The 23,512-nt window shown below is 48.5% G+C and overlaps 1 protein-coding gene across 3 annotated transcripts in view; it reads left to right on the forward strand.

The window, feature by feature from the left end:
* The window catches only part of agap1 (ArfGAP with GTPase domain, ankyrin repeat and PH domain 1), a 154,636-nt gene that overhangs the window by 21,333 nt on the left and 109,791 nt on the right, over positions 1 to 23,512 (forward strand). The window contains exon 2 of one of the 3 annotated variants that reach the window (XM_061225841.1): positions 12,306 to 13,630. The exons of the other annotated variants lie outside the window; for them this stretch is intronic. Coding sequence (XP_061081825.1) covers positions 12,307 to 13,630 — 1,324 coding nt within the window. The 5' untranslated portion in view covers position 12,306. The remainder of the gene's footprint in view (positions 1 to 12,305; positions 13,631 to 23,512) is intronic. 3 annotated transcript variants of the gene reach the window in all.

Here is a 23,512-nt window from a genome sequence, read left to right on the forward strand (position 1 = left end):
TTTAGCAAAAAGTTAATGCAAATTGTGCTTGCCGCATGTTAAAAACCATCTCTGCAGTCATCTGTAAATGTATTTGCAATTTCTAAACATGTGCGTCCTTGGAAAACCAAGCACTGAGCACAATTAATTAAATAACCACAGTACACAACACATCCATTTCTTGGACAGTGTTGCAGTTGCTATCGCTCTGCGCTAAATCATGTTGGAGATGAGTGTCTTTCCTACGCGACTGCAGACCGGGACCTGAGCCCGGACGTCAAGCGGGAATGCTCAGAATCCCGGCAGACGCTTTGGCTCGGTCGTGCAGCTGTGCCTAACCGTCGCCCGCTCTCCCACTGCTGTTCCAGCAGGGCACCGATCAGCCATTCACAGCCACATGTGCTTCTACAAAGCAGTTATTTAAATATCGTGATCAATCAGCCCAAGAGAGCGAGTTCGCCAACGCTTGAATGAAAAAGGTCAGAGTTCGTCGCTTTGTCGGAGCCGACCGGCAGGCTGCCTGACCGTTTGTGGAGACGGCGGTCTGGCAGGGGGCTGGGGCATGTCTGACGTGTTTTTAAAAGGCTTTAAAAAGAGCGCTAAGGTTTCAGCCTGCAGTGACAAACCGGCTTCAGAGGTACCGAGTGACAGGAGTGTTGAAGGCCGATTGAAATGCAATTCAGTTGACATTTGCCTTATAAAAGAAGGAAGAATGTGCAATTCTGCTTGTGCTTCGCCATCAATAATCTTTGACATCTGATGCAAATATACCAGGATATGATATAAATATTCACTTCTAGGTGATCTCGGTCAAACTTGTTTCGATCAAATGGATGGTTCCGTGACTCAAAGTGTACTGCGATTGTAATCCCAGATTCAAATCCGTGTCAGCAGAAGGTCTCTCCTGAATGAAACCATGCCCCATTTTCTCATCCTCCTTGCTGTGTTTACACACAGGCGGGTTCTGCTTGTGCAGAGTCCACACTGTGTCTGTGTGCATGCCAAGTTTAATATCTCATTCTTAATACTCATTCACAAGTGGACAGTTTTTCAGAGCTGTACAAGACTGGTATATAATTCTAAAAGGATCATTCTAGCAGTGTAATTATTGGACATTGAAGCATTTGATGTTACAGTAATATGCTCAGAATGAGCCTTTCAGAAGCAGAAATTCAGTGTTCTCTACTGCTGCTCGATGATTATGCGCAGGCTCATATATTAGAATATTTTGTTCACAAGGCAAAAATGACGACATTGCTCCCAACATTAACACAGCAGGCCACTTCCATACCCACTCACAGAGCATGATCACCGTTCACACTTCCACGCTGTTTGGACTGTATTTACATGCAAAAACGCTGTTTTCACTGTACCGTCGCATTAATGTATGAATCATTTTTGTTCTTTTTCACAGAATATTTGCCTTTGCCCTGAATATCTGACTACTGGCTTAATAAATGCACAGACAGTCACACCGCCCCCATATCAGGTAGCACTACTGTACCGAGGCAATGCTAAACATGGGGGGGCTGGGAGCTGGGGGGTGTGTGTTCCTGTAGCAGACAGTGAGAGTCTGCTGCTCTGCTGTTCTCTTACGCTGGGCGGTCGGAGCGACGTTTCGCCTGGCAGGGCCTTCACAGCCCCCCCCCTCCCCTCCAGTCAGAGAGCAGTCCTCGCTGGAATGCCCTCGCACTGTTCCCTCTCTCTCTCACACATTTGTTTTTTGTTTTTTTAGGCCTGCGTTTCCCCTTTCTCACTCTCTCCTCACCTCTCCGTGTGTGGAGCGAGCGTGTGGAGAGGCTGGCTGGAAGTGGGTCAAGCGTGCGGCTGACATTATTAATGCAGGGGCTTCACCGCGCCGGTCTGGGGTGGCGGTCACGGTCGCGTTCGGGGGGCGTGGCGTGCGGTTGGCACGCAGAAATGACGGGCGGGGGTAGTGTTAATTAAAGCGCGCGTGAATGCCAGTGTACCAGGCGCACACACACACGTACGCACACTGTAAATAATTCATGGACATCTGCGCACTCTTTAGTTCCCGGCTCTGTAATGACGTCCCCAGGGCGGCGTGGAGAGGGGCTCCCCGTCTGAACGGGCCCGGCTGTGTGCTCCCAGGCATCGCCCTCGCTCTCCTGCTCTCTCTGCTCCCGCCTCCCTGATGCTGTCTGACCGCGCCCCGATCATCCGGCCCGTAACTTCTCTAATACATCACAGACCCTTTCTGCCTGCATCAGGCCTGTAACTTCTCTAATACTACATCACAGACCCTTTCTGCCTGCATCAGGCCCATAACATCTTTTATACTACATCACAGACCCTCTGTGCCTGAGTCAGGCCCATAACATCTCTAAGACTACATCACAGACCCTCTGTGCCTGAGTCAGGCCCATAACGTCTCTAATACTACATCACAGACCCTTTATGCCTGCATCAGGCCCATAACATCTTTTATACTACATCACAAATCTTCGGTTTGTGTTAGGTTAAAAATGTTAAAAGTTGAAACACTCAAGTGTAGACCCCTGTGAATTTTCAACAAAACCTGTTCTCAACCAAAATGCGGACTGGTATAAAAAAACTCATTTTGGTTAATATTGGTGAAATTTAAAACTGCAGATATTTTGAGTTATTAAAATAATTTTTCCCATGTCGATTATATGTGTGACAGGAGAAGGTGTAATGACGCTTGCCCATACAGGTATAACTGCTGCATGGGGCGATATGGAAATGCCTGTAAGCAGCAATCTGCTATTATTGCAGTTGGGATTGAATATTGGCATCTCACGCTGAAATTCTGAATGCGTGCATTCTCTGGGGCCGACACTTCCCTTCAGGAGTGGATGTAGTTACAGTGGAGAAATTTCATTTTGCTCGCGAGCGCATGAGCCATCTGCAAGATTGTGCATAAATCTGCATACTCAGGTTAATCACTGGCCGGATTCTGGATGCTAATGAGGTATCGGGCTGCTGTCAAAGCTCACGTAAACACTATGGACAGCTAGAGGACGTTTAGGACAAGTGTGAGGGCGGTCCAGGTTTTGTTAGACTGCAGAATTCATGTGTACGATTACCCGGCAAGCGCTTCTTGTTCTGTGGTTTTGGAAGTCTGCCGAATTTGGCTGCGACACAGTACCGTGTCCTTTCGTCCCGGGGGAACCCAGCAATGTTCACTGTGGCAGACAAAGAATTCCCAACGATTTCTCCCACCGTGACTGTCGATTCTCAGTTATTGAGGTTTGGGTCTGTGCCAGACTCTGTTCGTTGGCAGTTGAGAAGGGGCACAGCAGAATTAATTGTGATTGAATTTCGCCTCGATTGATATTTTACACCCTTTTTCATTCCGCTGGAGCGACGCGCAGTGCATTTTTCACCTGCACATTTCTTGATTCTGTTGGGTGTATTTTTTTATTGCTTTGGGAAATGGAGGGTTTCTAAATGTAAAATATGGTAAAGTCCCGTAAGATCCCACTGTTTCCGGAAAAAAAGCATCCTGCCCTCTAAAGGGGCGAGCTGATCTGGGGAAGGATTCGAACCCGAGCAGATAATTCAGGAGAGGATTCCAGGGTCTCCTGCTGTTCTGCTTTCCGACAGCTAGATGGCGACAGGATGTCGGAAGACTGATGTGTGTCTTTGGGCGGTCTGTGAGCCGGCGAGGTTGTTGGCTTGACAGACTGTTCCGGTGCTTTGCCTCAGAACACAGAACAGCACAGCCGTTCGGTCAAAAGGCTGTGTCCAAAAGCGGAATTAAGGACCACCTCCATGCCTGATCCTTGTTTGGGTTTCACATTTTTGAGAAACCCCCAATAAATGCATGAACGAATGAAGGAATAAGAACTGGATCACTGTTTTAATGTTGCATGGAGCATTTTTGACTTGGCTGTACCGAATGGTCCGATGAATTGGATGAATTAGCTTCTCTGGAATGTGGATTGAGTTCATTGATAATGGTGTCTTTGGGGCTGAGGAGAGAGAATGAGTGTGTAAAAATGTTAAAAAAAGAAAAACTGAAAGGAAGTGGAAGAAAAAGAGCCTTCTGCTTAGAAGAAGGCCTCAGCATACAGGAAATGGTACATTATCCTCTGATCCCTAGCGAGTGTATTCAGATTAAATTACTCCGAGGGGAAATCGATCAGGGACTGTATGGACTTTTCCTTTTGATAAGCCTTGCCATTTTTGGTTCCAGCGATAATTATCCAGGAAATGGCACCCTGCTTCATGTGACACACCCAGAGCCCAACACCCAAAAGGTGAAATGGTGGGGTCACTCTATCTGAAGCCAGAGGCTGTGTTCTGAGTGCTCCCCAGATGGGTGCTTCTGTGGAGGATTTTTTTTGTGACTGGATTAAATGCAGGGTGGCATTGCATTCTGGGAACGTGGAGACACACACATCTGCCCAGGGGTATGGAGTGGAGTTTATTCACTCTCAGGACGCCAGTCATTGTTTTTTACACTTTGAATGCATTGAGTGGAAATTTCCAGTACGGCAGACTCTGAATAAAAAAATAAATAATAATTAAAAAAACATGTATGTGTCGGAGAGACGAAACCATAATGTTAAAAAGCCAAGAATACAATGATATCAAAAAGTAATAAAAAGCAGTTAATCCGCAACATCTGAACTGTGATTCAAAGCACTGTGATGGCTCAGTTTAGACCGGAGTTACATAACTGAGCGGTTCACACACAGTGACACTGAACAGCAGATAGGCCTGTGGTTTATGAATTACTCCGATTGTAGGGGGGCGGGGGGGTTGTTGTGTTGAATGAAGTCACAGCTCATTCCTTTGTGGGGCGACAGCCCTGGATGCCCATAGTTAAACTCAGAGTGGCTCAAAGTGCGATACGAAGGGTGCCCTGCTTCTGCTCCTGGTGCTGGGGTGGAAGAGCTGAAGGCTGGTGTGGGTCCGGTCCAAAGTCCAGGAACCACCCCGGTTTATGTGGAACAAATCTCAGCAGGATTACGCTGTGAATCCATGATGTGAGATTTCTGATCACAAGCAGAAAAGTCTGCTTAACAAAGCCATCGCTACATGTTTTTAATTAGAGTGTAAGTGACTCATTTAGTGCAGAAAGGGCAGTGAGTTTGAACAGGGAAGGCTGAGTCAGGTATGGGTGAGGATGTGATTGTCCGGGACTAAAGGTCTTCCGAGCCACAAAGGCTCTGCTTCATTTTGCTTGCATGACGAATGCTTTCATTTCTGTGCGGCATTTGTAAAATAGATGTTTCTGTGTGTTCCTAATGACACACACACACATGCAACCCACATGCACACATACCCCGACATTCACACATGCTAATTATTCTCTCTTTCTCCCTTCCATGTACTCTGGACCTGACCTCCACTGTCTTCATCATCCTCGTCTTCTCCAGGTATGTGTGCTTTACTGTACATTGTGTGTGTGTGTGCGTGCGTGCGTGCGATGCATGTGTATGTATGTGTGTGTGCTTTTAAAATGAATCCACAGTACCTGATGTACACCTCTGTCTCAGGCAGCAGAACGGCTGACGGCTCATTTCAGTGTTTGCTGGCGTTGCTGAAAATGGTTGTTTTTACTTACCATGCCGAAAATATTCTGTTGTGCCCCCTGGTGGTGACAGGAACCCCACCGATGTATTTATTGCCTGATTGGCTGGTGCATGTGTTCAGTGATGAGCAGTATCTGTGATCTCACCTGTCTGCTAGTCTACTCCCTTTTCATGAGATTCAGGAGTAGTGTTTGTGCTCTTCATGTTCCTGTGTGTGTGTGTGTGTGTGAGATTGTGTGTACATCTGTGCGTCGCTGTGAGTGCGTCTGTGTGCATGCGATTGTATAATAATGTGTAAGAGTGTGTGTATATTCATAGGGGTATACATGTGCACGTCCGTGTATGAGAAAGTGTGTGCGTGTGTGTGCGCATGTGCGTGTATAAGAGTGTGTCTGTGTGTGTATGAATGTGTCTATGCATGTGCGCGTGCGTGTAAGAGAGTGTGAGTGTGTGCACGTGTGTGTGTGTGTGTGTGTGTGTGTGTGTGTGTGTGTGCATGTGTATGAGGGTGTGTGTGCGTGTGTGTGTGCGCGGGTGTGCGTGCGTCTGTGCGTCTGTGTGTGTGCGTGTGTGTGCGTGCGTGTGTGTGCGTGTGTGCGTGTGTGTGTGTGTGCGTGTGTGCGTGCTGTATGCTTCACAGCAGGGATCTCTGTGCTCTCTTTGCTATCTGACCCATTTTCATGGCCTCCTGGGAAGAGATGAAAGAGTGTGTGGAGGTTTCTCTCTCTCGCTCGCTCTACATCACACCCTCACTGATGGAAAATGCAGGAGAGATTCACGGCGTGTTCACTAAAATTCCACATTCACGCTGTTATAAAATGGGCGCCAAAAGCATTTTCAATTCTGTCGAAGGAATTATTCCAGGTCGATCGCTTTTACATTTTTCTAGTGTTGCAAACCAGCACATCAGATTCGTCTGTCTGTTGCCATGATTTTGTGCAATCTTGCGGCAGTTTCCAGCGTTAATTACTCATAACACTGCCATAGTTAGGATCCATCACAGTTAGCTTCAGTGCCTGTCAGATTAATTAGCTTATACTGTACTCTGTCAGCAACACAAGGGGCTTGTGATTGCACAGACATTGCTCACTGCCCTGGTCTTGAACAGGCAATCACAAAAATACTGCCCTGGTAGAAATGTTTTTATCAGTAATGATTTCAGAAACCCAGCATTACTTGCGGACAAGCTGACACGTGGCCCTTACAAATGAAGAGCTGATGCACTTGGCTTGTTTATTTTTCCCTGTGTCCCCATTTACACCTTTGCCAACTGTAAATTGTGTTTGGCCGGGTGAGCTGGTACTCCAGGGTGAAGTCGGAGTGTGTGTGAAATGACATGAGCACTGTCACACACTCCTGTCTGACTGTGTACAGGGCTACTCCCCTCCTGAACTGTGGCGTTCTAAACCCCACTCATTGTATGAAAAAATAAAAATATGGCGCAAGACAGTACAAAGTCAATTCTTACCAAGGGGAACATTGATTATTTGCTGAGACCATATAGCAACATGATGAATATAAGATGGGAATCCAAAGGAATCCATCTTTTTACTGCAGCAGGTATTCAGAGCTGAGTGTCACAAATTATTTTAAATGCTTATTTTGGCAGAAGAGTTTCCCTGTTGGGGATTAATTAAACGCTTCCCCTTCCCTTCTTAAAAAATGGGAAATTAGCTGAGCCAACCTTCTCCGATTATGTTTTGTATTATTTAGTGTTGGCGCTCAGTTTTATCGTTATCGGGGGAAGAAAATTGCTGCCGAACGCCATTTAAAACATTGTGGTCTCTGTATCTGTGTAAAAATGATGATTTTGAAAAAACATTGAGTGCTGTATGATGGAAATGGGCATGGTGGAGTGCTTTGCCCACAAATACCGACTTTTACCTGCTGCATTAGTGACTCCCCTTGTGTGGAACAGGAGTTGATCTGCTGCTGATTTTAAACTGCAGCCCTCTCCAAGCACACAGCTCAACATGGGACAGTTTGCTCACCAAGCTGAAGAGCTCTCATTTTCGCCCTCAGGGGCCTCTGTCACAAAGCAGGAATAGTGAGTTAGCTCGATAACTGCACTGAGTGAATGGTAAATGGTCTGTAAGCGTATGTAGCGCCTTTAGGTGTCTTGCTCAGGGACACTTCGACAAACCCGGGGATCGAACCGACAAGCTTTCCGACTGCCAGATGACCGCTCTTACCTCCTGAGCCAATGTCGCCCTGAGTAAAACCCGGAACCCTCCCAAATCTGGAACTTGGACTGAAGTAAAAAAGAGCTGTCTGGGGTTTTACTCGGTGCAGTTATTCAGCTAGCTCTGTAATCCTGCTTGGCTATCCAGGTCCCGGGTTGCCGTCGCGTTGTGTTGTGTCGTGTCGTGTCGTGTCGTGTCGTGTCGTGTCGTGTCGTGTCGTATTGTGTCGTGGATGTTCCCATGCTCGCTGTAGCTCGGTAAAATGCTACACGTGAGGGTTTGGAGGAGTGAGGACCAATGTGTGGTCCTACCCGTCAGAAACCGTATTTATGTTTCTGTTTTCATTTCTGCTGGACATAAATAAGCGGAAAACGGAGCGGGTGATCTGCATAACTCAGCCTGCCGAACGTCCAGCTCCGGCGCGCCGCGTGGCTGCATTACCGCTCCACTCCGCGCAGCCCGCCGCTCATAAATAATGTTTTATGAATGCATTAAAGCTCAGCGGGTAATGAGAGATCAAACCAGCCTGGGGAGAGGCAGGAGAGAGAGAGAGAGAGAGAGAGAGAGAGAGAGAGAGGAGAAGAGAAGAGAGGGGGAATCTGAAAGAGGTCAGGAGATGATGGGAGCAGGGGCTGCACGTTTTGAGGAATTTGATCCCCGGATATTCTCGGGCTGCCGTGCCCAAACTTTTGAATAATGGAGCCCAGTGCACCCTCCAACCCCCAGCTACTGTGCCAAACTCCTGTTCCTTCTGAGCACACAGACTTCCTGCAAGCATTCTTCTGTCACTCAGGAACGCTAATGCAGATCATTTATGATTTTATTCCGATTCCTTCGACTCTCAGTCTTCCGCTGCAGGATGAAAAAATAACAAATTCTTTCAGGAAAAATATTTGGCTACTGATCCAGGTAGTTCATTAGTGACAGCATTTTTGTTTGGTTTTGTTTATTACTTAACGATCATTTGACGATGGATTAAAGTTGCTGATAAACAATCTCTAGGGCAGTTACATTATGGAAAGTGTAATATTTTGTTACTTTACCAAATATAATTTGGCTTAGTTTTTTTGGGGGGGCAGGCAGTTGACAGGAGAGAGAAGGTGTGGAAACGTTGTGGTGTTTGGCAGAAGAGGGAGGCAGAGCGGGAGCAGAGAGAAAGCGAGGTAATCGGCTTCCTCTAATCCACCTTAATCTCCATATCGATTCGCTAACTTTGTGAGCTGAGCAGGGGAGCCAGGGAAAGGGCTGCGGGGGTGGGTGGGTGGGTGGGGGGGTGGTCTTCCAGTCCCATCCCTCTCTCGGCTTGCAGTACGAGGCAGGGAGAGGACTACGGGCAAACCCGGTGAGGCTCAGGATCTGAAAAAACAGGAATTCAAAGTGCCCATCTACACCGAGCAACAGGGCCGTTCTGCTGTATCCCACGCCTCAGGCACTGTATAAACCCCTCTCTCTCTCTGTATATATTTGTTTTTATTTAGTTTCCTGTCCTCCGTTTCACCTGTCGACCGTTCGGCTTGTGGGTCAGGTCCACTCGGCTGGTGTCTAACAGCGCAACACTCTCCGGTGTAATCTCAGACCTGTAATAGGATTTCAGTCACTTATGGCCTGAGGTAGGCCCAAAGTCACATCACATCATTTGCAGACCTGAATTATGAGCCTCCTGTAGGTCTTCAAAAACGGTTTATTACCGAGAAGAAGCTCAGATACGAAATGTTTTTTTATCAGCCTGTGTTTGTGCAGTGGACTGCAGTGGTGTGTAGAGTCTGCATGTGTAATTGGCCAGTGAGTGAGACCTCAGCCTCCCTGCAGGGCTCTGGGTAATGCGTCCGCTGTTGGAAACTGGCACAACTCTGCACTCTAGGTCTTGCTTCAAAAAATGTCATTCAGAAATCTTGTTTGTTCAGACCACTGTTGTTACATTACATTGCATTAATGTTGTTAATTACATTAAAGACGCTCTTATCCAGAGCGACGTACAGTTGATTAGACTAAGCAGGAGACAATCCTCCCCTGGAGCAATGCGGGGTTAAGAGCCTTGCTAAAGGGCCCAGCGGCGGTGCGGATCTTATTGTGGCTACACCGGGATTAGAACCACCGACCTTGCGGGTCCCAGTCATGGTACCTTAGGCCGCCCTGTTGTTGTGCATAATTGGAACTGGGCTGAGCTGGCTCTCACAGCTCAGGTATGTTTCACACACATGTTGTTCCCCATTGGTTTTATGCTATCAAAGCTGGAGATTATATGTCAAAACACGACGTGAACAGATTATCATGATCCTGTGGAGACCCTGTGGAATGGATGTGTGAGAGTAGCATACTACAGCGCCTGCCGAAGGCTTCTGACCGTTGTGTGGAGGTTGTGAGGAGATTGGGTGGAGGTACAGGTAGAGGGGAACTGTGAGACTTTGGGAATGAGGGGCACGTTCATGAGCTGCCAGTACTTGTACTGAGGTTTATAGACCTCCTTTCATGTACATATGAATCAGATGAAAAACCTTTACTGTCCAAATGTGAGTCATTAATAGGCTACTTTGTGTATTGCTCAGACGGCATTTCACTTCATTTCATTCATGTTTAACTCATTTTTATTTGATCGTGATGTTGTAGAAAGAATTGAGCTCTCTAAAATATCCACATTTTTCCTTTGCAATTGACATTAACATTCAGTGATTGATGCAAAACAATTTCGTTGCGCTTATCTGTGACATAGATATGGTATGCAAATCTACTCAGCTAATTCATTTGAGCGGAAAAGACATTGCATGTGTGTCGGTCTAAGACTGTTAGTGTTTCCCCAAAAGTAGTACACAGACGTAGAAGCAATGGATTAACATATATAAATATTTTTTTTAATGTGCATTCGAATTTCCTCTAAAGCATCACAACCTGGTCACTTTCCTGCTTGAAATTAACAAATACCGGACGTACGTGACGTATATGGTGTATGGCACTTGAATTTTTGTTATCGTGAAATATAAACAATTTGGGAACGTGGATAAAAGCGGTCCTGTTTTGTTTCCAGTCGGTTGTGGCGCACAGGTGTGCTTTTGTTGTACCTGGAAACAAACGGCATGCATGCTGCCGTTGCACATCAATCACAAAGCGCGGGCGTCACAGATCCGCAGTTTGCGCTGCCGGGATCAGACACTGCACATTTCCCCCCCTCAGTTTATAGCGATATTTTTGTTATAGCGAAGTTTCTGATGGGGCAGTGGGCCTGTATTCTGTGGCTGTGCCCGGACCGGATCGCTCTCTAATCAGACAGAAAGAAATAAACTCCACCCCTCCTCCCCCACCCTCCACCTTTCTTTGGGTGTGTCGCATATCCCGGACTGGAGCAAGCTAAACGCCCGCAAGCGCTTTCTGTTACTTTTAGGGTATGTGGGGAATGTCTGCCGGCAACCCGAGGTAGTTTTGTGCTTTGTATTTTACTCTCTCAAGGTCCCACTCTTTATGTTATTTTGTGTGTGAGATGACTATTTTCAAATGTATACCAGTTCAAATAGGTTTGATCAATTCGGCTGCACCAAGGCAGGTAATAGTTCTCACTGATGTTTATTTATTATTATTTTTTCCAACATAACTTGTTTGTCTGCATTTGCATTGGCCATTGTGTTCAAGTGCCATCAAGTGTTGTTTTCATGTTACTATATGTTAATTATATCGGCTATATATTGCTATTTTTATCCACTCGCCAAACCAGCTCAACCATTATTGCATTGTCGTAGCCTATTACCTACCGCAAAAAAGAAGAAAAAAACACGCCACCAAAAACATCAGCCGAGGAGCGTTTAGGAAAACCAGTCCCTGGTGCCGTCTCCCGGATTCTGTTCCACGTTTTCCTGCCAGCCCGTCGTGCTTGCTGGCACAATGCTGCTTCTACTAGAAGAGAAACGAGGGTAGAGCCGAGGAAGGAGAGGGGAGAGGATGAATGCTTCTCGCGTTGTTGGGATGACCGTGAGAGAGAAAGCGTGAACAGGACCGGGGACATAAATTCTCTACTGGGATAAACACTGCAGTTACGTTACCGAAAACAATAGCACTTCACCATGACCGGATAACGAGCGGACCTCTCTGCAGCCTACGCTCAGGCACAATGGGGGCGAAGACGCTCACTTCAGTGAGGATACGATGTTGCTGGAATATTTCTTCGCGATGATCCGGACATCGCCGTGCTCGAGCTGGGAATCGGTGGGGAATTCGGACTGTCTTAGTAGTGGATCATATATCTTGTGTTGCTTGTAGTCACAAAACAAAGACCTCAAATTGATGTTTTGGTGTCTATATTTGTCACCGTAGATGGTTTAGATTAGGAATCCCCGTGATCTGAAGGGGAATTCTTATTTTACGTGGAGGCATCGGTTTTCTTGTTCTGATCGTAGCACAGTTGATTACCTGGATTTTCACACATCCCATTTTTACGCGAAATAGGGAAATTGGGGGGAATTTGAAAGAGAATAGTCGTTATACTATCGCTACTTTTAGTGCAAATGCATATTTGAAGCCAAACATCATTGCTTGCATCGCTGGCGCACGGACCAGTTTTCAGTAATCATATGTTCAGCCAAAAGGACACGTTTTTATTTCTTTGTTTCTTTTTTAATCTTTGACGCTGAAGAATGTACCCTCTGGACGGCGGTTACACCGATAACATGGAGCGGGGAACGCCACAAAGGAAGACCGTTTACCGGATCTCCCTCACGCTGGTGAAGAAGGAGAGCCTGCAGGATTTGGATAAGAGCAGCAGCAACGCGGCGCATCGGCGCTTGGAGAACCCCAAAGTGGGCGCTTTCCGACATGAGGCCACCCCGGAGATTCAGAGGAGCTGTCTGCTGGAGGAGCTCAAGGAGGTAGATGACGAGACGGACGAGTTTACCTCGCGAAACTGCATGAGGAAGTTCAGGACTTTTAGCACCGGGCAGCTGGAACTGGGGCGGCTTAAAATATCCAAAAAGAATCACAATTTCCGCAAAGACTTGTCGTTTGAATTTAACGACACCTGCGCAGGTAATTCGACTAGGCACTGCGAGAGCGAGGAGGAGCGCGGCTCGGAGCCGGCAGTGAACACGGTGGCCTCCGCACCACCCAGTAAAAGAAACGCACAGGTTAACAGAGACGTTGAGAGGTTGAAAAGGGATATTTGCCCCGCTGGGATGCAGGAAGCACACGCAACCACTGCTTCCGGAGAGGCGAGCACTGGCACTAAAGAGAAAAGGGATGACACTGTTTCAGCAAGCACTAATGACTACAGCACTGTATGTACGGGTGAGACGCACGCACAGACGGAGAGTAGGGACTCTGAGAGTGAGGCGCGGAGAGACAACGGCCCCAGTCCTGCTGCGGGGGGCTCCCCATCGCTCGCCCCGAAAGGCAGCGGGGGTGGCGGAAAAGCAGGTAAGGCCCTCCCCGAGACCCCGCCGCCCAAACGGCACCCCAGCCTGCTCCGGAGGAGCTTCAGCTTCCGGCACTGGACGGGCGGGGAGCTGCTCCGCCTCCGGGCCCTGTCCAAGGAGAGGCACCACAGCAGCTCCAACTGCATCGGCCAGGGCGGCGAGCCCAAGGACCGGCTCAGCCCCGCGGCGGACGAGCCCGGCGGGGCCCGCAGCCCGCTGGGGGCCGGGGACGCGCTGCGGGAGCTGAGCCGGGCCGACCGGGCCAAGGGCCGGAACCGCACCCTGGACAACAGCGACCTCCACAAGATCTCGGAGAAGAGCCTGGAGGAGCAGGAGCGGCTGCTGAGGGGCGGGCCCCGCTCGGGGCCCCACGAGGGCCGCCTGCTGCGCTTCTTCAGCGGGATCTTCTCCAGGAGGGACGCCACCTCCACGCCCGTCTCCCACCACGGCGGCCTCCGCCAGGCCAGCTCCAAGAGGGCGCTGCTGGGGTCCCAGAAGCGGGGCTGCTCCCAGTCCAGCACGGAGAGCATGAACAGAAGTCCACTCGAGGGTAAAGGGTCACTTTCTCTCTCTCTCTCTCTCTCTCATGTTCCTCCCTTCTTTACTGTAGTTTCCCCCTATATATCTCTCTCCTCTGTGTTTTATCGTAGTCTTGGTGCGCGCGTTCAGCGACAGAAGGGGGGCCGGGGGGTGAGTAGCAGGGTAGCCAGAGAGAATTTGGAAGAAGATGTTTGTTTGCTTTGGACAGGAAGGTGATGTTTCGCCTGGTGGTGTTTGCATTTCATTAGTCCCTGCTTCAGAGTTCCTTCTCAGGGCCTGTGCGGGCAACCCCTCACTTAGGACCGAGATGCCACGGCTGCTGCCAAATAAGCCGGGGGACCGCGAACGCGTTCGCCTTCCGACCTCGGTTCACCTGGAGGCTCGGCCGGGCGCGCGGGCCCCGAGGCCTGGCTCCGGCGGGGTTCCCCTTTTCGGCTCTGATTGGAAGCAGGGCCCGTTGCATGAGCAGCCTTTGTTTCGATGGCTGAACTTTGCCTTGGTGGAAAACATTTGTTTTCTGGGAAGCGTTCAAACAGAAATGCTTACAAAAGGAAACAAAAAAGAAAAAAAAAAGGCAAACAAAAACATTGTTTTCTAAGGAATGGTTTCAATCAGCGAGAAAGAATGCACATTTAGCAAACTGCAATTGACTCTGAACGGTTATAGAGTTGAGTACATGTAGCGGTAAATATTAGCAGTTGTAGAACCTATTGATCTTTATCTAACACTGTTTGAGAAATGGTTAATGCATGCATTCCTGGAGCGAGAATCGTGTTGTTGCGCTGTTTAACGTTGAAGGGTTTTCAATAACTTCAGGAATTTTGCATTCGTAATTGGAAATCCTCTGACCAGGCATTTTACACAGCTTAATGGAATATGCAATGGGTGGACTGAGGATTTTTTTTCTATTTTGACAATACAGACTCCATTGTGAGTGATGTTTGTGCCAGAAATCTCTTTCCCTGTCATATTCGCTCTTTGATTTGCCCCCATTGCGTTAAAAGAATACAGGAAATGGCGCATTCTCTGATATGGTAATGTTGTGTTGTCTGTTTAGATTTTTTGCCTTGAACACTGTTCTTTTTTTCCTAAGAGAGAGAGAGAGAGGAAGATGAAACTGTGTTTGGGACAGAATTAGCATCGGTTATGAATCGAGTCATTTCAATGGAGATTCAATTGGAATGGAAAAATGTGGGCCTAGTTAGCACACTGGAATTGGAATGAGTTTTGCAGGAAGTGGAGTTTTATTTCAGCTGAATTTGAATCAAGATTTTTTCATTTTCTTCTTTTTTTACATGGCATTGTGCAGGGTGCAGTGAATCTCCAACCAGAACATCCATTTTGATTGTGCTGTATTGCTGCCCGTGTCTTGATAGTGGCAGTGATAATGGGAAAGGAATGGTGAGATGCGATGGCATTTCTTGCCTTCCTTACCACTCACCGGCACTAGAAATGGGTGCCGTTTCTTTTGGTGGCCATGTTTAAATGTCTGATGCCCTTTAAATGGGTTCATTCCCTTTCCTGTTCCTGTTACTCAAACCTGGAGTCAGCGTGGTGCTGTGAAAGGCAGATGTTTCAGCAGAATTGTTAGGGTACTGTTGTGGAGTGAAGGGGTGGGGCTGTTTTATGGGGTCCTGGGTTCTTGTATTTGATCTAATTTTCGGCCAGAACGTTGTCACAGAATGCATGGTACAGGCATCACTTGGGCTGATGTGTTAATAACCATTAGGCTAATATCTGCTTGGATGAGCTGCTATATTTACCGGGATGAAGGTCTGGCTTGTAGTACCATGGCCTGCCACACAATGCCTTGGATACATGAATGCAAGTCGTGGGGTTGTGGGGGCGCCGTTGAGCACACATGAGGTATGGAAAAGGAGTCCCATGGGCTTGCTTTCTGTGACATGTTTGCTAATAGTGTGCCTGGGATTAAAGGCTGAAGTCCAGAAAGTCGCAGAATTAACCAAACTGTGAAGCTAAGAAACTGATTTGGGCTCAGATTTGAATGGTATGCAGACAAGAGAAATGTGTACTTTGCTTGAATATTGTGACAGTATATGTTCTCGGGAAGTGTGTATGAGTGCACTAACGCATGCTTGTGTGTTGACAGTTGACAGCTCTTGTGTGGCTCTTATGCGTATGTGTATTACAGTTTCACTGACATGAGAATATTGCAGTATTTCCTGATGACCAGATGTAACAGATGTACCTGTATTGTGCTGTATTTGTCCACACCTGGTTTGTTTTTCCTGAACAGCGGTTGGTTTGTTAAATCCAGGGCGCTGGATAAAAACCAGAAACGGGGACCGCAGATATTTTGAGTCATCCTCCCTTTGAGCCCTGCTCCGTGCGGGTTGCAGTTTGAAGAGGAACTCAGTTCGCCCCGCTGTCGTTCTGAACTCAGAGCGCGTGTGAGCGAGTCAGACAGGGGCAGTCGGGTGTCTGGGGGCAGATGGGTAAGCTTTGTGTAGCCGTCGTTAGCCAGCTGATGGGGTTTTTCCACCCGTCTGTGAGCGATATGTTGAGTTGGCTATATCGGGCTTCATTTCCTGCCTTGAGCAGGAGCGAAAAAAGGCATTTTCCTGCATATAAGCCTCCCGACTGAGTGTTCATACTGGGACAGTTTGATCCCCGCAAGTATTGTATTTTTAGTTGTGTTTAATGTGCTATTTTCTGTGAGTACATCACTCATACCCAACTTGCCATGTAGTCAGATATGAGTATTTTTGTGGTTGGTGGCACTAGCAGTTGAATGTTTCATATACTAGCTGTCACTGTCATGTTAAGAGTATGTTTTTATTTTAAAATAATTTTTACAACAAGAAATGAATTAATTTCCATTATATAATCCTGAATCTCAGTTGGGATACCCAGCTGGGCATCCCTTGGTTTTGGTGAACAGGTTTCCCACAGTTCACTGAAAAATAAAAAACAATCTTTAACAGAAAGTAAATGTTGTTGGCACACTGTGCGTGATTGGAGAATGAAACTCTCTGGCCTTGAGATGTTCAGGGAGTTCATCCTCTCTCTGCATGGCCACCCAGTAGTGATGGGACAGAGAGTTTTCTCAATCCCTAATGGGTGGACCTACTCTGAACTGTCAATCACTGACACTTTTGAACCAATCAGAATATCTTGTTCTCCTCAGCGAAGCAGAGTTGGTTGAAATCCGTGAGTCTGTGGAAGCTCTTGTTTTATTGGGCCATCGTTAACTGTGAGGTCATGAACCTGGCCCACTCAGTCTCCGGGCCTGACTGTGACCGGCGCTTCAACAGAGCAATATTCATAAAACAAGTCCTCTTTCATAGGGCTGTATGTTTTGGACAGTAGCACATTTTATTAAATGTACACAATGGTGGTTTTAATATTTCACGGTCATCAAAGGAGTTCAAAGAATTTAAGATGCGTATTTGACCAATGTCCGATTCTGACAGGATTATTGATGTTTTCATTGATTTAGCTAACCTTTTTCTATCCCCACAGATCGATTAGATAACTATAGGCTTGCAAATGGCAGCTTTATTGGGCTTTTATTCGAAATTTACTGCGCCGTCTGATACTATTATGATAATGTCTTTTTTATTACCAACTGAAGGTGCTGGCCGCTGTAAGTGTTTACCATGAAGCCGTGCCAATGGTTCGGCTTTCATTCTCCAATAATCTCTCTAAAATAATCTTCCTGGCTCTGATTCGCAAAAATTTCCCGGTGCAGCCGTAATTCATTTTTTGGCGGATTTAGCGGGAAGTGCGGGCGGGCCAATGAGACGCTCGCGCATGCCCAGCTGTCCTGGAGCTTACGCTCTCCTGACTCGCACGGAAGCGCCGGTCACCAGCGCCGCCAGCTCGGGGCTTAAAGGAGGCCTGGGATGGGCTGCGCTAAAGGGTCACAAAGAGTGACACGTTCCCTTTAAGGCCCCGTTACACAACAGAGACCGACTGGGCTCGGGTTATTGATAAAAATATCTCTTGGTCTTGGAGGTAAAAAATAAAAATAAACTAATTATTTTATTGCGAACGCAATATTTCCTGGAAAAGACTGGATTTGTGCCCACCCGCCCCTCCAAATTTCAGAGAGGCGCGTAGCCTCGGTTTGAAGGCGGAGTGGGTGTTCCAGAGAGGCGTCTCGCCACGGAGGAGCAGCGGACGCTAATGTTCATGCTAATGCTAATGGCTGCTGAATCTTTAATGAGGACCCGGTCCCATTAAGCTGGGGTTGAGTGACTTCCGCTGGTTCCGTTCCGCTCTCCCTCTTACGACGGGTCGGCTCCTTCAGGTCGGGTCCACAGCCTCATAATTCATTACATTACATTACATTACATTATTGGCATTTGGCAGACGCTCTTATCCAGAGCGACGTACAGTTGATTAGACTAAGCAGGAGACGGTTCTCCCCTGGAGCAATGCAGGGTTAAGGGCCTTGCTCAAGGGCCCAATGGCTGTGCGGATCTTATTGTGGCTACACTGGGATTAGAACCACCAACCTTGCGTGTCCCAGTCATGTACCTTAACCACTACGCTACAGTGGCTCTCATAGTGGCCACGTCGCTCCCAGTCCTGCTACTGTGTCTCAGCTCCAGTGCTTACAATGACCGCCGTCCCTATTGTCAGAAATATTAGTTTTAAGTTTTTCTTATATTGCAAAATGGTGGTACATACCCTGATCTAAAGATGTCGTGCAGGCAGAATTAAGAAGCCAGTGACTGGTATAAGCAAAGGGAGAAAAGCGAAATTGCAGTTTCTTAGATACATGATGAAAGTTATTGCATGTGGAAGATACTGTATGTGGAAATGCACAGGTAATAAACACAGCTGTGCCCTTAGGATACAGTAAGAGGAAGGTAATATGGGATACGTCCTGTGTTGAATTGGCTGTTCAGTCCTCCGACAGAGTTAAACCAACAGTGATTTTTTTAGGGACTGGGAGAATAGGGCAGTAGGTGAATGCAAGATTTTTGAATGGGCTCACAGGTAACCATGAAAGCCTAATTTAGGAGTGTATATCTGACACAGAGGAGATGCAGGAAATGGTGGTTTGACATAAGACCCTGTCAGACGAGTGTGTGAGTGGGAGGAGGAGGGTGTTATTAGAATGACCTTACTGAAGGTGAGCATCTTGGGGAAAGGGTAGACTATCTCTGCTCGTTGAATAAATATTAGCTCAGCCCGCATATAATTACACTGGGAGATGACAGGTGAACTATAGCGCTTTCCTTGATTATTCCCCAAGATCCATTTTCTTTTGTTGCTTTTTTTACCGTACATTTATTTATTTATTTAGTTTGTTTTGCATTCATCTTATTTAGTAATTGCATTTGGATGTTTTTATTTTGCGATTCCGTGGACGTCTCATCGTTTTAATGGATGGGTGACCGAGCCCTCCGCAGATGCAATCTCGGCTTCAATTACCGCCGCGTGCGTCGGAGAGGAGTGATGGCACCTCAGCCCGATAAGCAACCGCCCAACCCCCACCCAGGAAAAAAAGGCAGCAGGTGGCGCTACTTAGGAGGGAAATGGAATTTATAATTTCGATTGAAATTGGCAATTCCACAGTTGTTAATATTAGCATGGCGCGCGGCTGTCATCGGCCGCGCATCATTTTGGGTTTCATTTGGCCGCGGTACCCAGCGCCCCCCTCCTCGGAGAGGGCCCGGGGGCTTCGGGCCGGAGCTATCCCAGCCTGCCTTGGGACGGGCCTGTCACAGCGCATTACCGTCGGTGCCGTCGCTGACCCCTTTGCCGTCCCGGGTAATGATGTCTGGGGAGGGGGGCGGGGCGGCTCGGGGGGGTCGTGTCCTACTTCCACGGCCGGGCGGAACTAATAGCGGCCGCACGCGCGGGCCCCGGCGGGGACGTGTGGCGGGAGCCTCGCCGTGTTTGGGAGGGGACGGCCACGCCCCCACACTTCGGATTCGGCACGCCGTTGTTCCGTGATGTCCTCTCCCTGCTCTGCCCGTGCCAGGGAGCATGCACGATGCACATACACATGTACTGTATATATAGGCTGCATGCAAATGCTTGATATGGGCATAGTCAGCAGACAGAACAGAGAATTCATATGTTTCTGTCATGGACGGGCCACAATTCTGTACTGAAAACACCTGGGGGAATTTTTTTTCACCTGGTCGTCAGCTGCTGGGCGAAAGGGAACAGGAGAATGGGTGGAGTCAGTGGGGGCAGCAGTCCGTAGGTCCTGTGGTCAGTAGGACCAGCAGTCTGTAGGTCCTGTGGTCAGTAGGACCAGCAGTCTGTAGGTCCTGTGGTAGTAGGACCAGCAGTCTGTAGGTCCTGTCATCAGTTGGGGCTGCAGTCAGTAGGTCCTGTGGTCTGTAGGTCCTGTGGCCAGTATGGGCAGCAGTCCGAAGGAGCCGGCGGTCAGTAGGGCCTGCAGTCAGGGCATGTTTACCACCCTGGGGCCTCAGGCAGGAAGGGGGGAGGTTCTCCTCCTTCCCTGGCTTCCTGGCGGATGATGCGCTGATGAGGCTCGGTGTCATAACCTTAGACCGCAGTGCAGTTCCACGTGCGTCTGAGTTAGCACACTGCATGCTCTCCACCACTTCTAGATACCCCCATTTACAAACACATAGGGCTGCTACAATATACAACAGCTAGACACAGATTCTGATGTTTCTGGGCTCCAGTCTCTCAGTTATCAATGTGACAATGGGCGGCCTGTAGCGTAGTGGTTAAGGTAAATGACTGGGAGAGGCAAGGTTGGGGGTTTGAATCACAGTGTAGCCAAAATAAGATCCGCACAGCCATTGGGCCCTGGAGCAAGGCCCTTAACCCTGCATTGCTCCAGGGGAGGATTGTCTCCTGCTTAGTCTAATCAACTGTTCGTCGCTCTGGGTAAGAGCGTCTGCCAAATGCCATTAATTTAATGTGAGGTGTGTGGCCTCGTGAATCCTGAAATGGGTGGAGCTTGTGTGTGTCATTGGTGACAGGCAGGTGTGAATCAGTTGCAAGATTTGAAGGGTGGGAGATTGCTAAAAAGGGTTGCTAAATGCCCTGCAGAAAGTCCAAGTGGGACTGGATTTGTGCCATCTATTTCAGAAGGTGCCTGTTAGAGTGTGCCAGAATCATTGGCCTCGGTGGTGTGAGGATCAGAGAGAAACGGCCACCTGTGTGTCAGAAATACGGCCTAATTCCACGCTTGGTTACCCTGACTGAAGGCAGGGAGTGTCGGAGCCTGCCCCTTCGGCTTCTGTGTACACAATGTGCTCCAAATCTGTGCTGGATCAGCCCAGATATCATTCCCTGGGATTCTTTCTTTCAGATGGAAGGGGAAACCTGAAGGACTGTGTGGCCCCACGTGTGTGCGTGTGTGTGATCATGTGTGCGTGCATGTTTCTGTGTGTGTGTGTGTCCTCTCCTGCGTGTGTATGTGTCTGTATGTAAGTGAGCAAGCGGGCGTGTGTTTCTGCCTCATTGATTAAAGGTTGGTATTAAGGTCAGAGTATGTATGTGAGGCCAGGATTAGGAGTGTGCTCCTGGGATTGCCAGATGTTGAGCGAGAAACAGCCTTGATGTTTAGGTGTGTGTGTGTGTGTGTGTGTGTGTGTGTGTGTGTGTATGTGTGTGTGTGTGTGTGTGTGTGTGTGTTTTGCTTTGCTTTCTAACTAACATTTAAAAAATAGTTGTCCTTCCAGCCCCCCCCCCCTCTTCTTTGGACTTGTTTGCTTATTTTTGGATTGTGGGATTAGTTGCTGTAACACCTTGGGTTTCCTGGTATTATTAGGATGAGTGCCACGTGCAGGTGGTGTCGTGTTATTTCTGACTGTGTGTGTGTGTGTGTGTGTGTGTGTGCGCGCGCATGTGCGTGTGTGTGCTCCTTGTCAGCCCATATGTTATGTAACGTGTGGGACCTACTTATCACCCCTGCCTTATCCTTTTGTGCATTCAATATTTCATCCTTTGGAAAAGCGGGAGTTTTTCAAACCACACTGCATCGAGGGAAGTTGTAAATCAACCGGTTATTACCTCCTCCTTGACACTGCTCCGTTTAAGAAATTCCCAGAATCCCTGAGTTCTGCCATTTCATGCGTGTAGAGCACATCGATTAAGTGTCTGACACCGAGACTCATTTCCCAGCAGGTAGAGAGAATTCCCAATGGCTTGGAAAACAAGTTTTTACATCGTTTTCAGGAAACTTTCTCAATGCTTTGCTCAGCACATTTCTTTTTTCCACCGCCCACAACAAGAATATGTTCAGCTAACGTTAGCTACGGACAGCTTACTCAGGCATTTAACCCTCTATCTCTATAGAAACCGGGTCTGTTGCCCATGACACGTTCTCTGACACGTCTCTTTTCCAGCAGTTTCCAGCAGGAAAAACATAACGAGTTAGGTTACATCTCCGTTTGTGTTCTGAGTGACATCATTTGTTTTGACCACAGTGGACTGCGTAACACATTTTTCACTCTACAGGGCAGCGGAAGATGGTTTTATGGTAGTTTTTTTTATTGAAATGTTGCCATGCAGACTCATTAGCAGGTGAAAGTGTTGATGTGGAGTGTAATGACCCTGCGAAGCAGTGCAGGCGGTGCAGATGAAAGAGGCCGTGTCTCTCTCTCAGCCTCAGTGAGAGCATCCCCTGCAGTGTGGGTGTCGCTCTCACAGACACGCACCAGCGTGTCGAGAAGGCCCTCGTCCTCCCTGCCCGTCAGGCGCTGGGAAAAACAGTCCTGCCCCATTTCCTTAACCACTCGAACTTCACTGGGATCCCCACCGACCGTCCGTGGCCGTTTCTTGGGAAAGCGCGGGCTGAGTTGGTTACCCTGGGCGATATTGGGCGTTAGTGTAGCCGGTTGAAGCGGTAGCTCAGCTCTGGTAGAAGTGGCGGTGGTGCGGGGCTGCAGGCAGGGCTGTTAGCGCCAGAGGGGAAGCCGTCGATCACAGCGGCCGCCGCACGGTCAGACCCGTCGGGCTGCTTTCAGCGGGCAGGCCCGGAGCGAGAGACCAGGCCCTGAGGAGAGCCCAGGCTCGGAGCGGGAGGCTGGGTTCAGGAGCGCCGCCCGTGTGGGGAGTTGGGGTTTTATGTTGTGTTTCAGGTTGGGTTTTGGGGTCGGCCGGTTTGTGCGGTGTCCGGACAGGGGCTCCCGGAACAGTCCGGAAAGGGCCGCAGCAGTGTGTGGATGTTACTGAATGCGCGTGTGTGATTTGAACAGCACACGCTGTGATCGCACGCTGGGCTGGAGAAGGGCGGAGGTTGAATCCACACCGTCTCCGTTCTGCACCCGGTTCCCACGCTTTTCTCCCCTCTCCCCGTTCTGCAGTTCCCCTGTGTCCGTGAACGCTGTAAATAAAGGTTAATTACTAAATAAATGAATAAATACAGTGGTCCAGTTGTGAAAAGCAGTACAGTAAAACAGACTGCCCTGGTCAACCTCTCATGGGGGTCATAGGGAGTGCAAATTGTGCTCTTATATTACTGTTATATTAATAAATGCCGTGGGGTGTCTCATAAGGTGCGGCTGCTGGGTTTCTCCCCTCCTAAGTCTTCTGAGCGTGTGTGTGTGTCTGTGTGTGTGAGAGAAAGAGTGCGTGTGTGTGTGCGCACGGGCGCATGTGTGTGTGTACGCCTGGTTTCTGCTCTGCCTTTTCACGGGATCTGTGGATTTTCCAACAATCCCAGGAATGCCGGCCCAGTCCAGCCACCCTCCCATCCACATCTCTTTCCCCACCCCTCTCCACCCCTAGGCCCCACCCCTCTCCACCCTGCGCCACACCCTTTGCACTCCGTACCACACCCTCTCCACCCTCTGGCCCCCGGCCCTTCAGGGGCAAAGCGTTGTGGTCTTACCCAGCAGTAACGGGGCAGTTCCGTGTGAAGAGATTGTCCACGGCCGCAGCCGTGCGTTCTCCCCTGCTTTGGCAGTGCTCGTATGCGTTTCCT

Source organism: Conger conger, chromosome 17 (assembly GCF_963514075.1).
Source record: "Conger conger chromosome 17, fConCon1.1, whole genome shotgun sequence".
NCBI classification, from domain to species: Eukaryota; Metazoa; Chordata; class Actinopteri; order Anguilliformes; family Congridae; genus Conger; species Conger conger.